The following is a 16,850-nucleotide window of genomic DNA, read 5'->3' as shown; positions in this document are numbered from 1 at the left end:
CCTTCAGACTGTCAGCACCTCATAAATTACTCCCTGGATGCAAAGAGATGTTGATGTCTTTGTTTGGCCAACACCATGTGAAAGAGGGATCAGGAAAAAGGAAGTGGTGAAGATAGTCATAAGAAAGGCCTCTATGCAAGTTTCGGAGCTTGAATTTATTAGTGCTGGGTCAAGGGGAGAAGGCTGAATAACCAAATATCCACAGTAAGCCCCGTCTGTGAAAGGAAGATGGAGGGGGAGATAAAGTCACACTCAGGATATTGCGTTGGCTAACTCCAGGGTGCCCTTTGTCTTCTCCTCCTAGCTCTTCCAGGTCAAGTCAGCTATCCACTAGCTATGAGGGAGTGTTTCCATTACTGCATCCTTTCTTCTGCCTTTCAATCTCAACAATCCTTGACCAGAGTAAGGCAAATTAAAAGGAAATACAATGGTAAAGAAATAAAAATAAACATAAAACATATATATGTATACCTTTAAACTTTCAAGAACCCTACTGTGATCCATTATGATGTAAATGGCTATAAGCATGTGAAATGGTAAGGGAATATGGGGAAACAAGGGATCTGTTGGTCACAAGACACCATATAATTTCTGTTTATTGCTCAAGAGAAGGAACAGAAATCCTGACTTTGACTGTGTGGGAGTTCTACGAAGTCTAAGTTCTTCTTTGCTGAGGTGTTTAATTGCTGAAAACCCTGGTGTTCCATCTCTCCCATTGCTGGAAAATATGTTAAACCCCTCAAAGGCCCTGTGGTTCACTAGTTTCAATAACCCAGGAAACACAAATCCTATTTCAGAGCAAGCTGATGTTGGTTTTCAAGGGTGAGAGCTCGGGGCTGACAAATGTACCACACAGCAACTTACACAGTGTACTAGAAGATATTCTAACCTCCTCATAGTCTTCATGTTGACTTTGGACGTACATGGAAGTTGAATAATAAATCAAGGGAAAAACACTGTTTAAATCTGACAGGTTTTCTTGAAGGGAGAATGACAAATCAGCAAGAAAGGACTTTTAAGAGGCACAGTAGAGATTATTATTTGGTGCCATTAGGGAAGGACTGACCAAGTTGCAACCATGCATACTGACCTCACACAGCTATATATAGCTATACACACAGCTATATATATATATATATATATATATATATATATATATATATATATACTATAACAAAGTACATACATGTATATAATCACACACACCAATGTGTAGTCTGTGATAGCAGGCTATAATACTCGCTCCCCACTGTGGTCTCAGTGCTGATGAGCTGGGTTTGGGCCTCTTTGAAGAGGCCTCAGCTGGCGCCGAGCCTGCCAACAGGACCAAACATCACAGCTCGGTTCTCCTCTCCTCTGGGTACAGTGACCACTAAAGTTTATTCATCTGTGTTTTAAATCATCCTTTTCCTCTTGATCTCACTTGAAGTGGCTTAAAAGTGTTGAGGTTTCTGCCCTTACGACAGAGGGGCACAGCTCCGGCAGACAAGGGCTTAATTCTGCTCTCCATATGGAGTACAGCCACCAGTTTTTGGAGTGGACCGGTGGTAAGGGAGTGGGTTGGAGAATGGCACCAAGTTACGAAAAACCCAATATCAATAAATTGCGAAACATAAATATACTAAAAGGGAATTGGGAGTGGGGGAGGGATGTCACTAAACAAACGGCAAATCTCTTTTTTTCTTCTCCCTCCACAAGATTTCCTTTTGTACGATTGCCCTTTAGCAGGGAGTGGAATCCATTTTCTTTGCAACTTTAATTCACTGAAGACTACTCACATGTCATTTCCACTTTTAATTTAACAAATGAGGACTCTTGACTGAGCTAATAGCTTTTTCTCAAGGGCATAATTCAATCTGCGACATCAACCATCAAAGTCCCTTTGCATTACTATGTCCGGGGCTAACGTGAGGCGCCTCCGAGGGGGGATGGAAGGCCAGTGGCAGCTTCCATTTATTTTCAGGGCCCTCACAGTAAACAAATATGATAGAGCTCACTGGAGCTGGCAATCCAGTGACAAAGAGCTGCACGGCTGTCGTTGCACTGATTCTGGGCCATATGGTTAATTCAAATGAGAAAAAGAGCCGGTATTAAGACTGCGACCAGGAAGGGAAAGAAAGAGAGAGAGAGGGAGAGAGAGAGAGGGCAGTCATGTGGAGGACACATCCTTCAACGTCACATTTATTATTTTAAAACAGCCCTTGGAAAAGAGGCAGCCTTGGGCTGTGTCGAACACACAGCACTAATGACAACCACAGGGGAAACTCAGTGAACACTGGAGAATGGGCATCAAATGTTCAAGGAGAAACTAGGACTTTTTTTTTTTTTTTACCTGTTCTGTACCCTATACTCCGCCTTGCATGCCATTCAAGGCATGTAAGTTTATTAAACAGTCTTTGGAGTCAGATTGTGCAAATAATATTAAATATATTGGTGAAAGCTCATGTATTTGGTCACTTGTTCAAAATCCATGCTCAGAGCATGAAATGGAAATTCAAGATGGCATGATACAGTTCATGGTATCCTGGAAAATAAAATAAAAAGAGGGCTCTGTTTCTAAAATGTCTACCTAAACTCTGGGTACTACTAAGCTTTCAGAGGGCATGTGAAATGCTGAAGCAGAAATTGGCGAATAGACTGTCTCAAGACATACACTATTAGAGAAACAATATAGGTTTAACTAGCTCAAATTTGAGCGGAAGGCAGTTATTGTGAGGGTCAAGATTCCGATGCTAATGATGTGTAGCTTTGAAAAGTATACGCTCTGAAATCACTAAGGGCCTAGATTAAGCGGGAGGTGGATGAAGACAGAAAGAAAAAACTTCAATTAAAAAGTATGAGTGACTGCCCACAACAAAAGACGAAACCCAAGACTTGGGGAAGGCACCACATGCTATTCATTTTCTAAAGTGAATGGAGTCAACAGGGAGGAGCTGTAGAGCAGGGAGCCAGGAAGGGAAAAGTTCACTTCAGTGAGCCACTCAATCATCTCTCCATAAGTGACTCTGTCATAATGGGGCTTCTTTTAAAAGCTTGTAAGCATCTGATTTCACAAGACAGCGTTGACAAGAGACTTGGCTTCAGCCCCCTACAAGAAAAAGTTCCTTAAATAGGAGGATGCTGTGGCCTCTAACATTTGATTCTTAGTGCAGGGCATTAAAAATAGTTTGACTCAAATTTTAAAAGTGAATTTCCTGATTATTACCCTGAAAATCAGATGAAATTGCCTTTTTGTTTCACTTTATTATTCAGTCAGTGATCTTCATTGCATTTTCCTGTTTGAGACGGCTTGTCATTTTGCCCTAACGAATCAGCAGTGAGTGATCTATCTGTCTCGCCGATGTCATTTTTAGTCGAAACTGAAGCTGTGGTAGTGGTGGCTAAGAGCAGTTAACGTTTGTCTTGATGAGAAAAGGAAAATGCAGATTTAATCAAAATAAGAATCAGCTTTATTGGCCAGGTATGTGTACACATACAAGGAATTTAACGTTTTTTTAAGAGTTGTTATTTCTCTAAGTTTTAAGACTTAATACAATACAGCTGCATCACTCTCATCAACGCCTGTGGTCTTTTTTGGGGCCATTTTTGTGTTGGTTTTAAAATGCAAACAGCTGAGTAAAATGCCAGATATATTTAAATTAAATTAAAAAAATTGGAGATGTGGGCAGAGATTCAGAGGTCTGGAACCAGGCTAGTGCTTTACTGTAATACTTATTCTACATTAGCAAGTCATTTATTGATATTCAGAATATTAAATTAGGTGAAGAGGAGCATAAAGTAAATAAGCGATAATACTAAATTATCTGCTGAGGTGAGGTGATAGGATGTTCTTGTAAAAACAGTTTAGAGCAGTATTACCACTACATACAATAATGACCACGATGAATGAACAGCATGTTAGCAAATAGTTACCTAATTAAACATCAATAACATTAGCATTCATTTGGACCAGCTGGTCTCTAACTTTGTCTTTGTTTGATGTTAGGTGTGTAACTTACAATGGGTTCATCAGAATTTGTTCCGCTGAAAACAGCTGCCTACTGTGGCTAGAAACAAGGTGGATGAGAGCCGTGAGAGTGAACAAAAATCTAAACAGTGAGCTGAAAGATGATAAAATGCTCCGTAGAGCTGAGGGGAAATGCAGCATCAGGTCTCTGTGGGTTCATCACTTTGAACAACCTCTTTCACATTACACATATGACATTTGACCCATTGTTAATATAAAATATTGATTAGTGTAGCTTTAAATTAAATTATTTAATTATAATAAACTAAACAGAAAACTTACAGTATTTTGTTCACCTTTAGTTCTTTGCAAAACACATTTTGTAGGAAAGGGGTATATATCACTCACATTTCTACACCCACACAAGACACTGTTCACAATAATACCAGAATATGACAAGGCACAATTGCTGCGTGCAAACACACATTAGACAGAACTTTTTTTTTTAACCAAAGCAGGCTAAAGGAAAATTTGAGCAACATGTGTTTTCCACAAAGGCGTTATTCTTGGAAAAACATCATGGAGGGTCTAAACACAGAGAAAGAAAAAGACAAGAAGACAGAGATGTCATTTTCTAGTGGGTGGCTCAAAGAAACCAAACGGCAACCAGACAAGAAGTGCTATGGCATTGCCTTAAAGACTTACAATATGTCTCCTGGACTACCACCTATGATACAGACCTAAAGCATGCAGTTTTTTTTTTATGTTTTTAACTCTTCAGTTCTTATAAAAATATCAGGCATGAATTAAAATGTGAAACTATAACTGGTAATACAAGATATATGCATACTGTATATAAATATTAAATCCAACAAAAATCCTTTGTTCACTTAAGTACTGTAGTGGCTTTAAAACAATATGTTGAATCATCCTACTATAAAAGCTCAACATATACAGAAAAATTGAAGGGTTTGCAAAAAACACAACCGAAAAAAGGCACACAAAAAAAGATGAGAAAATAAGAAACACTCCTCTTTGGGATTTTTCCCCCCTGAGGAATGACTGCACAAGCTCTGCGCAATGTGTTGAAAATATACCAGGAGACAAATGAGAGGTAAGGGAGGCGGTGTGCTGTGGCGGAGTATACAGTTGCATGCTGCTGAGGGAGCCAAGGAGGGGAGAAGCAAAACTCACCATGGAGTTTTAATGGCAAAACATCCCGCCCCAAAGAGGTAGGGTCTTCATGAGATGGGGGTGGGGGGTGGGAGGTGAAGGGATACAGAGATAGACGGAAAAACCATTATTAAACTAGCACACTTGAGCAAACACACTTTTCACATTACATACTTTCTGACGTGTCTGTTTAAGTGCACAACACATATGAGACAGGAAACAGAATGTCTGTATGCTAAGATGGATTTGAAAACCTGCTGGATGGCTTGATGATTCATCTACTCAAGCTGCTCTGTAAAGTGTGATACCATATATTTGGCAGATGCAGCGTGTCCACAGACGTTGATTTTTCCTTCAGACATCTGTCATGTTTTTTCTCCTTAACTTTAAAGGGATTGGGTACATGTGAAGAAACATGTAGGTCTGAATCCAACCGTGTAAATACAACACAGAAAAACGATGGGAAACAGTTCTGATTGTTGAGATTGAGAAAGAGTATGAAGAGTTTATCCAATTTGTATAACAACTGGGGACACCAATAAAACTAACAGCATTCAGGCATTGTTGAGACAAGGAGTTGTGTGTTTGCAGGCAACTTCTTTTTTTAGTGCGAGTGTGTATTTATGGCCATGCATTGTCTTGTACGTGAATGTGTGTGCCCGTTTAGAAGCAAGGGTGTGGGCAAATGTGTATTCACTGTGATTATGTTAACAAGTACACAGTGTGTGTATGTGTGTATGTGTGTGTGTGTGTGCGTGCAAGAGCCATCCACAGCGTAGTGTCTTTTTCAGGGTGTATTTCTGTCTATCTGTCAGTTTGTGCGTGTTTCTAATGTTTACAAGACATTAGGAGTGGGAGTGTGTTCCTGTGTTTACTCTGCAAGTCCAGAGATAGTGACAGAGCCCCGTAAACAGTTTACAGTAAATAAGCCTTTTCCCTACAGCAATAAAGGTCCGATGAGACTGAACTCTGTCCCCGCCAGCCAACCTCCCCCAGTCATAAAAAAAAACAGAATCCCCAGCCAACCAAAGCACTCTGCAGCACTTCTCTTATTTTATCGCTTTCGCCGCATCCGCCTGGGCCCTCCCGACGATAGAAGACAGTCTTCAATTAGTCTTGGTACATGGATGTGTAGAAAAATGTTACTCTGGGAGACAGGGAGCAACAAATGCCCTGGAACGTCTTAATCCTAGAGTGCAAGTTGACAAATGAACGTGCTGGTTGGTGTAATGGAGGCCCCTGGTAAACTGCCACTTATCAAGGAGTTGCAGAGGGGGGTGGACGGTCTCTACGTCTACCCTCCGCTGAGCCTATCGAACCTGCTGAGCCCCCACTCTGGGCCTCCAGCAGAGTAAATGGATGGACACCAGTGGGAAAGCGATGGAGGAATGGAGTGAGGTCTCCATGGGGGTAGCAAAGGCCAAGCAGGCTTTGGGGTTTACAAGATGCCACTTTGAATTTCTCCCTCTTACTTTCTTGGAACTTATTAATGGTGGAATTTATGTGAGTGATGGGAATTAATGGCAGTCGAATCAATGCAAAGAAAGTTGAAGAAAAACTAATTATCCAGTCAAAAACAATACTGGGAGCATTCTGACTCATGGTAACCTCTATTATTTCACATTCATCTTTTTAGGTAAGGTACACTGTGATCATGTATACAGTAAAAAGAACATAGAAGCAATTGCTAATAGCCTAATAGTAATAGTTGCAACGTGACAATGGAGGACATTACAAAACACTGCCAGCTAGTTCTGACCTTCTGTACCTTCACTACACTCCACCTAATGGCGGCTTGGACTTGGCAGCATGTGAGCTCAACTTCAAATCAGGGTGTGATTTGCTGGGGTGACTAAAGGGGAAATTGGGGTCCCTGAGACCTAGTGGACTTAGACACATTGCATTTAATTGCAACATCCCTGACTGGATTTCAGCAAGGGACCTTTGTTGCATGTCACCCCCCTTGTTCTCTCTCTATATTTCCTGTATGTCTCTGTCCAAAAAGGGGACATTTCCCTATGTTTGGTCTCTATCTATAGCGCTGATAATCTATAACCAATATTGCCAACAAAACCAAAAATCTAAGTTTATGTTACAGGTCTATGTGTCGACTGAGCCCACAGATGTGTGCAATAATGTAAAGTGGACATTTTTAATTGACTACAATGAAAAAAGTCATTGAAGCCTACTCCACATTATCTGAGTTGCATTATCCAACCAGCAATGTTCCTTACAAATACATACTGTGCATTATTGGGGTTAAGTCTGGGTGTGATTGAATATCTTATGCTGCATTTCAGTCTCTGTCTTTCAGTTTAAAATAACTAAGATGAGGTCTTTTCATTTGCAAAGAGAAATTTGCAATAATAAAATAACTCGAATTGTTCATTGGTTGAAGTGGTCGATTATTTGAGCAGTTTTCATCATGAATAATTCGCTGCAAACAATACAGATGTGGTGTTACGTTGAAATGCATGGCATTTAAGCTTTAGTGAAATCAAAACGTCAAATTGCACGCTGCTTAGAATAAAACAAAGAATGAGGTCATGTTGGGGAAACTGTCCACCATGTTGAGCTGGCAGTAAACAGTTTTGACCACAGTGTAGACAAGGACCGCACAGTTATGTGACGCACTGCCTGTTCCAGCAAGTTTGGTTGAAGAGGGTCCCGCACAGGTCAGTGGCATGTTGGGAAACATCAGTTAAACATGGGTCAGTGGAGTAAAAGTGGTGGTGCTGTGAGTGGGTGTGTTACTGAGAGGAGGCAGAGAAAGGGGAAGAGAGGCAGGAGCGAGAGGGGAAAAGAGCAAGCGTAATCGACCTGTGAGGGCGCCGACCCCACTCCCGGAGAATAATCGTTGACACATTCATCTCTTAACCCGTTGGCCCTAATAGCAGCTCTGCATGGGCCATTAAAAAGGGAGGGAAGTGAGGTGATTTGTGCAAATGGTTTAGTCTTGCTCCATGTGATGCTGGGCATTGCATTCTTAAAGCCCCTTTCTGGCTCTGGTCTCAGCGAGGCTCTGTAAGACAATGGCTCTAGCACTGGGCTGGTTCTTACATATGTATTACAGTAATCTGAGGGCACATCTGCAGCAGGTCACAGGGTCTCATTCATTCTCTCACTGCTGTCTTTCTTGTTACCTCGCCTGCACTCTATCTGCATTTGCTTGAAAATGTCATCAGCGGGATTTGATCAAGGGTGGTGTTTTGTTTTGTGTATGACAATCTTTCCATTTGGAATTTCATTTGTCTGTGTTAAAGTCAGACTGTGTGTAGATGGGATAGTGTGCGATAGTTTGTCGGCTTACAAATCCCAAATTTATCACTGACAGGCATTTTGACAAGTTAAATCTCTCCTCATAGAACTCTGGTGACTGTAGGGACAAGTAGACTGTCTTTAGAGCTGACTGTTTGAATATTTCTCTCTTAATCTTTTTCACAGATTAAGTTCTGACAGTGACATTTTAACAAGAGAGAATCTTTTGGTTTTGTGATAGTGATTTTTTTTCTTCCTTGGGATTTAATTCATCTGGGGCCAGCCAACCTTCTGCCAAAATTGGCTGACAGGAAACAAGAGGCCGTGTCAGAGCTGACACTCGTCCCCTTGTTCGGGACTCCCAGGAGACTTTGAGGACTAGCAGAAGCTTGGCTGTGCTCCTCCACTCCCTGACCTGGCCTCGTCTGGAGGGGGGTTATCAGGGGAATGCTGAGCCACATCCGACTCTACCTCCCCACATCGACAGGGGGAAAACACCAAAATCTAAATTAAGAGAGGAGGAGGCTCTGCATGGACTTGTTGAGGTTTCCTTTTATGTTAAATAAAATTGAGGCAACTGAAGACAAACAGCAGGATTTTGCACATTGTCGGCCTGTAGGCGTGCCAGGGTCTATGAAGGAATCCCTGCAGTCGGCCTGGTCACACAAAGGGGGTAAAGGCTTCATCAACGTGTCTACTTGGTGTGTTGTTATGTGTGTGTGTGTGTCACGGCACAGTGGACACAAAGACAGCCTGGTAGGGAATGTAGGTAGAGCAGCTGGTGTGTTCCTCTGCCGCCCTGCCAACAGGGATCTGCTCATACAGGTGTAAATACAGCTGACGGTGTCTCTCTCTCTCTCTCGCTCTCTCTCTCTCACATAAAAAAAGAGAGAGGGTTGGCTGCACAGACAGACAGATGGTGCCAGGGCACTCCTGTGCAAGTATAGCGTGAAAGCATATGATATCACCCCCCACTCTAGGGGCCAAACCTGCTGCTTCACTCACTGTGTGTGTGTGTGTGTGTGCGTGCGCGCGTGTGTGTTTTTGGAGAATTGGTGCAGCCGTATGCATGCAGGAGCAGGCCGCACAGCTGCATGTCCTGATGCATTAATACTGAGGCCTCCTGTGGACTGGATGGATTGATGAAATAGTTTCATGACCTGGTATAATGGGTGAAAAATGTGGAATATTTATAGAATTCTTACACAAAGAGACAGTTTGCAATTTAAGGATAAAGCTGTCAAGAAATCCCATGAAAGAACCTAAACCAACAACGAATGTATGTGTGTGTACCCATAGCCTGATATCTTATTCCTCTGTGCCACAGAGCTCCAAAAAAGATGTCAGTGAGTATATGTTGCTTCATTACTACTACCTGTTTTTAAAGATCTACATCTTTAATAGGGACCAATGCTCTTGGGGCCACAGACAGCGTAGGGAAGTTACAAAGCCTAACACATCGTTGGTTTGGTCTTTTCATGGACTTTGTTGACAGTAAAAAACAAAAAAACATTGAATACCTCCAGGATTATCCCTAAATTGAGGATTTCCTTATACAAATTCACCACTCGCTTGAACTGAGAACAGTACACAGTGACACATTCACCTAAATAGATTATGATTTGCTGTTCTCTATTGCCCATTTAATTTCAAAGTGATTCACCCTATAGTAAGGTCACGAAAGCTTTTGCATTCACTGCTCTAAACAGCAGATAACAGTCTATCAGCGTCCTCTGGCATACAACTACTGATATTTTTTATATTTCCGTATTGTTCTGAATCTACAAAAAGATGACTGGATATTTAGCATAATCAGCACCCAACATCACTGAACACAAAAAGGCATAACCTATATCGCTAACTAACAAACTGCACTTATGGAGAATCCCATGTGACTTTGTCACCAGGGTTATCAAACCAAAATACTGAGCGATATGTGTCTGTAACACCGAGTATTGAAAACTTTGAAAAAAAGTAATGAAAATTGGCATTTATGTTTGATCAGATCAAGTGCAGCACCACAAAAATAAATTTGTGGTGGCAGCAGTCAAAAAAAAAAAAACATAATTGAAAGTACTGATTACTGCTTACCACCAAAGATGGAGGCAAAATAATGAACTACGCAGCAGTGACAGCTTACTACCAAAGAAAAAAGCAATGCGCGATTAGCACTTAAAATTGATGCGAAATTAAAAGCACAGATAAGTCAACAAAAATAAAAACAATGAGAGTCTGGTATAGGATGGAGACAGTAAAACACACCAAAAATGTGAAACAAAACAATAAAATGGAGACACAATGCAAATAAAATAAAACCACACCAGTTGAAAAAAAGAATCTCTCAGACTGTCACTGACTACAAAAAAAGATGAAAAGCAGCCCCCTTTTCAACCCCACGTTGTACGGCTAAATCAAATGCAAACCACCAGCACCAGGACATCAAAATAAATATACCGAAGCAGGACACCACAGTAGCCCATAAGCAATAATACATTTTACAAACCAAATGAACTTTGCAGGTCATCTTAATGATTTGGAAAATGGCCTGATGTTGTTTATGTTGACTGCAGGATCAGGTCTCTATTTTCATCCTTAAAGCTCACTTATCAAATATCACGGGGAAATAAATCCCTCGCCATCTGTTTGAATCATTATAGCATTTCCCATTCAAACAGGGCATGAAAATTACATTTAAATGAAAATATTAAAATCTGCCCATATTTGTGGAGCCACCTGTACTGTATGTAAATGCACTTAGCAAAGGCCTGTAGTTGCTGATGTTCTTAAAACTACATGATTTCAATGCACGGCAAAGATCCAGGTGGGAAAAAAAGACAGAGGTGCACGAGAGCAGAGCTGTCTTACTTTTAAAACTGAACTTGTTGATTTCAAATTACTGGCAGGGTTTTATTTCGATTCTTGATATGCATGATGTGTTTTATCCACTTTCCAAACAGTTCACATGTGTGTTGTGCTTCATTACCCTATGCAAAAAAGTGGTGGCCTGAGACAAAAGAAGTCCATGGGCATCAGATGGATGTGTGAGAGGAAAAGCTTTGGCCTACTGTTGACACAATACAGTGTTTTTACAATGTGATGAATGTAAAAAGGCAGCAAATCACAGACTGAAGTTACAGATGTAACAGAGTGTGATTTAAATTTTCCTCGACAATGGCCAAACTGTAGATTTTGTGGAGTTTGTGAGGTTGCCAATAACCATTCTCACGCCCTCTGGAGACATTATACTTTAAAGGTTTCAGTTGTATGCTCTGTGGTGCATTGTACCTGGATTATTTCTACTAAAGGGAGCTCTTCTTGAAAACGACCACAGACGGAAAAGATTGGAGTCTAATTTATCAATACATTTATAAAAGTTATTACATTTTAATGTAACTTTTTATAGCACTGACAGTGAAAGTTCTACATAAAGCTAACATCCTGCAGACGGCAAAGAGGTTGGTAAAATGTTAAATCCAAAGGCAGCTGGTCTGAGGAATCCCAAATCTAGAGAATATGTTCAATTCCGAACACTTCTGATACTTTTTATGATTTGTTGTGCATATTGAAATGTCTATTTTCAGTCTCTTCTTTCTACTGATTTTTTTACACCATTTATAACCCCCTATTTAGCTTTTGGAAGCAGTTAATAAACACTTAATAAATGGTTTATAACGCACTGTACACTTACACAATATAATGTAGTTTTAAGCAGATACTGTATAAGGACATTTTAAATGTTTATGAGTGTATTTGTCCACAGCTGCTCTTTAGTATTAGTAACTGGTGAATACAAAGATAATGAATGATTAAGAATATAATATAACACAGTTGTAAACATAGAAAATACAGTATTTATTTATTAATTATTTATAAATACTTTCCCTTCACTCTCCATGACAACTGAACAAACTACATCTGCTGATGAAGGGCGCAGGAAGTGGTTGAAAGCTCCAGGAGAAATCTAGTAAGTGGACTTTGAGTTAAGGATTTTTATTTATTTCCAAGTTGAAGAAAGAACCTTCAAGCTCAACATGTCTTCATGCGTTTTGAGCACATTTGTAAAAAGTTTGAACCCGCCTGTGGATGATATGACATGTATATAAACTGTTAATAAATGCTTTATAACACACTGTAAGGCTTTGTTACTGTGTGTAATCATATATCATTAAATATGATTACAATACTATACTGTGTTATCAATCATTTGTTACTGTTCATACACTTTATAGGGGAAGTTATAATTGTTGACAAACACATTAATAAACACTTAAAAATATCCTTATCTCTGCTAACAGCTACATTACAGTGTGTTATAAATCATTTATTAAGTGTTTAAAGATGGGGGGTTTAAGTGAAGTGTTACCTAACACACGGACAGTATATGTCTGATGAGTGACTAAAGGAACACCACAAAGAAAACCATTGCTGTGATATGTCCCACTAAGTTATGGATTCTGTGATGGGAGCATTTTATACTGTAGCCGTGTAACACATGTGCTTCAGAAACCTGAGTTCCTGTGGAGAATAAAGGCTGAGGTGTGTATGTGTGTGTGCTACCTACCCAGTGCGTTTGGTGATGGTGCCCAGGGTCATGGGCTGTTTGATCTGAGCCAGAGGCAGCACCACGGTGAGGCTGGGCAGCGGGGACAGCCGCGGGTTCCCCATGTTGTTATTGGTTAAGTTGTTGTATGAATCCTGGCTGCTCAGCTTGCCTGGAAACACACAAAAATACAGGATTATTAAAAGTGTTTTCAGTGAATAGTACAGGATGTTCCCTGGACAGCAACATCAGAGAAATCTCCTTTTTTCAGAGATTTGGAGTGGAACATAACAGACAAATATGTCAATCAAGAGCCTTACCAGGTAATGGCCGCAGAATACTGAGAATCACATTGTGAATGCTGGTACAACCTTTATACATAATTCATTTTTCAGTGCTCAGTGGTTCCTTTTTTAGCTCAGTGGTCTTTACAGATGCCAATTCTCAACATTGCTCAGTTTGAATTAAATAAAAAAATCACTCATTCACTTTAAATTGCAGACTAGGCATTCAGCAGACCACTAGAAGACCCTGTTTACAAAACTGAAACACCTTTCACTCCAAGAAAAAAAGCTTTGTTTGAATACTGTGCGTTCCAATTTCTCTTCTCCCAACCCCACACACACACACACACACACACACACACACACACAGACACACACAGGTTCAAGGCCTCCTGTGGAATGATTGGAAATAACCAGCTCAAGATGCTACAATACAAAGGCTCTAGCTCTGCTTCTAGTGCCTGGCAGTCTGTTAATCAAGGCCAATCAACAGGCCCACACACACACACACACACACACACACACACACACAGATGATCCAAAGAAACACATCACATCTCACATATCGCATGCAATTCCAGCCAAACATAATCAGGCCATGTCAAAGGGCTTCGTAAAGGGCTAATGACCTTAACCAGCTACATCAGGAGAGAGCCTGCTAGTTCACTTACTATTTAACTTATCACATACAGTTAGCCTCAACCTTACTGGATAACACATTTCACCACTATGTGTTTGCAACAACAAAGCCAAAGCACATTTTCTAGTGAACATTAACATGTGGCAAGACAGCTACTTTGATTTTGAATTAAATAAAGAAAATGTTCTTAAATCAGGACAGAGATTACTGTGGACAGTAGATCTGACTTTGTGTAGACATGTTTTATGACAAATTTAATTTAAGTTCTTGCTTTTAACTGAAGCTACGTTTTGACAACTTCATTACCCGAGAATTGGGGCTGAAAATATGGATAGTTGATTTTGTTTCACTGGAACGACATTCTACTGAAGAAACTATCCCTATAGAAATTGGTGGCTGTGTGTTTTGTGGACACTGTCTCTGGAAAGACATGCTGCTGTTGAATTTTTTTTATTATCTTTTTTTTTTGTTGTTGTTGTTATTTTTCAAAGCTGTGACAATCACAACCACAGTTCCATTTACCTCCATTGTACTGGGCGGAGGCACAAATCTCAGAGAAGTTTCCTTCTAAACCTGGTCAAATAAAACCGAAACCATCTGCACGGCCACATACCACTAGAGGTAAGCGTAACAATATGGGTTGCTAAATTTGGTAAGGTGCCCTTTAATACAATGAGAAAAGAAACAGTCACATATAAACACTTAAATAGAAACATTTCACTATAGGGGATAAGAAATGCAGATTATAAAACAAATATGTTTGTAATCCTATGACAATAGCTACAACAAAAAAGGTGTATCCTACTCATTCAATGGGCAGCCCAAGGAAAATTCCAAGTTCAAGTGCTTTCAAAAGAAATAAAGAGCAAACCTGTGGGTGCACCACAATACGCTCTCTGAATGTTTTCCTTGTTCCATTTGTTGCCTTAATAGATGAGTGACAGCCGCGTAACATAAAGGAATGAAAAGGAGGGAGGGGGGACGCAGAGACAAAGAAAACAAGGCGGACATCAAAGGTTACAATAAAGGTAGAGGAGGAGAGTGCCTTGTCATTATTTGGAAGGAGCGATCAAGAGGAGGCTGAATGCGAGCGGAAAGGGACTGCTGAGTGTTTTGGTCCAGGCTTTTAGATCATTAACGTGTAGCTCTGAGTTTCATTAGTCCTGCCAAACCTCCGCTTTGTGGTCCTCCACAGGCCTGTCTTTTAGACCTCCGCTGGCCAACAATGCTGCGTGACCTTCAGAGAGGGAGAGGAGACCATTACACAAACCTGTCCTTCATTTCCCTCTGCCCCTCTCTTGGTCAGACTAACAGAGCAGCTCCTGAAAGCCCTTCACATTTCAAAAGTGCTACACCCCCAGAGCCTGGGCAGCCACCTTTTGTGTTGAGGGGAGGGGGCAGACGAGGGAAAAAAATCTGCACAGGAAGCAGCCTGAAAAGCCATAATGGTGCTTCAGCTAAGAGGGGAGTGGAGGGTGAGGATTGGGGGTGGGGGTGTCGATGAATTTAGCATCCACATCCAAAACGGACATTTCACCTTTGCTCCACTGCATTATTTGCCCCACCCTTAAAAATAAGCCTCGCTGTGGATTGTAGAACAGGTGTGGCTGGACTGAGACGGGGGGTGATGATCACTGTTGACCGAACCGCCATATTGTGCTATCACTCAAGGCCAAGGGGTCCTAAACTGTCACAGCCCCCAGTGAAGACAAGTTGGTGTGGAACGTGTAAGAGATCACGCGCCGGCAGAAGGTGATACATGAAAAGACAGCGTGGATGGCTGACAAACAGACAGTAAGGCTGTGTGGGTGTGCATGTGTGCATGTTTGTGTAGGTGTGTATGTGGTGGGGAGTTGCAAACCGAATGAGAAAAAGTATGGGGGCTGATGACTTTCATCAACTAAGTCTACAAACTACAATGAGCGTAAAAATGTTTTTTTCTTTATGCTTGTTAGTGTTTCGTTCCATAACTAACAGTCATGTTGTAAAATATAACATGCTATATCTTTTATTTATTAGAAAGATTTCTGACTCTCCCTGTCTGTCTCCATGACAATACAGATATTTCATAACGTGGAGGAAATGTGATTTTCGTCTGTGTTTTTATCTTGTCACTCACTTTTTTTGTGTCATTCAGACAAACAAATCTTAAATTTATAAATTAGAAATACAAATACACATTGGAATATGGTTTAGGGATAATTAAGTCGCAATGACTAAAAGGAATACCTTAAAATGCACATACAAAGTTCAAAAGGTGATTTTTAACTTGACAAGGATCAAACTAATAGAAATGTAATTGAGAGTGTAGATGAGTTAACTACACGTCAACAGCAAAACCAGGCAAAAGCTTTCTCCTGTGCATAAACTTGAAAGAATGTCTGGTCCCAATGTGTGCACCTCACACACACTTCAAACCAGCGTAAACTTTCTACAGAGCTCAATGTGATAAGTGGAAATGGAAAAAAACAGCCTCACGACTGAATGCAACCTTGTTCTTTAAGGCTGTTATCAATTTCCCTGAGTGCGTCTAAAAATTTTATATAATCTAAATTGTGCATTGTAAGCTTTATTTCAATGGTTTTTATTAATTTAGTTTTTCGTGTCTTCCCATGTTTCATTTCCCTGTGTTTAAGTCCTTTTCATTTTATGCTTTATTGGAGAGAAAATGGATATGAGTGCAATAATCGAAATCATTACTGATTACATTTCCAACAAATGATAACAATGATTGAGATACCGCTGCGGACGACAGTATACAGACACAATTACTGTCACTTCCTGTGCTACGATTAGTGCGAATAATAGCAGTGAGTGAGGATGGCTGCTTTGGTACTGTTAAAAGGCTTTTGCCAGTGCAGTTCTGTGAAATTGCATTTCTTTGCTGGTATTTTCATAGAGAGAGTGGTGGAGCAGACATATGCAAACTACTGATTAAGGGTGTGTCTACATCAACCTATGGCTAACAGTGGGAGTGGACATCAGGCCTGTACATGTGTCCATAATTTC

General features: G+C 40.5%; 1 protein-coding gene across 7 annotated transcripts in view; it reads right to left on the bottom strand.

The window, feature by feature from the left end:
- Positions 1 to 16,850, bottom strand: part of bcas3 (BCAS3 microtubule associated cell migration factor) — a 380,835-nt gene that overhangs the window by 257,120 nt on the left and 106,865 nt on the right. For 6 of the 7 annotated variants that reach the window (XM_044202927.1, XM_044202933.1, XM_044202929.1 and 3 more), the window contains exons 16-17: positions 12,939 to 13,089; positions 5,141 to 5,185 (exon numbers count right to left, since the gene is read on the bottom strand). In XM_044202927.1, the coding sequence (XP_044058862.1) occupies positions 5,141 to 5,185; positions 12,939 to 13,089 (196 nt within the window). The remainder of the gene's footprint in view (positions 1 to 5,140; positions 5,186 to 12,938; positions 13,090 to 16,850) is intronic. The other variant, XM_044202928.1, reaches the window with a different exon arrangement.

Source organism: Siniperca chuatsi, linkage group LG7 (genome assembly GCF_020085105.1).
Source record: "Siniperca chuatsi isolate FFG_IHB_CAS linkage group LG7, ASM2008510v1, whole genome shotgun sequence".
Classification (NCBI taxonomy): domain Eukaryota; kingdom Metazoa; phylum Chordata; class Actinopteri; order Centrarchiformes; family Sinipercidae; genus Siniperca; species Siniperca chuatsi.
The sequence above is the reverse complement of the archived record's forward strand: the minus strand, read 5'-3'. Positions and strand labels throughout refer to the sequence as shown.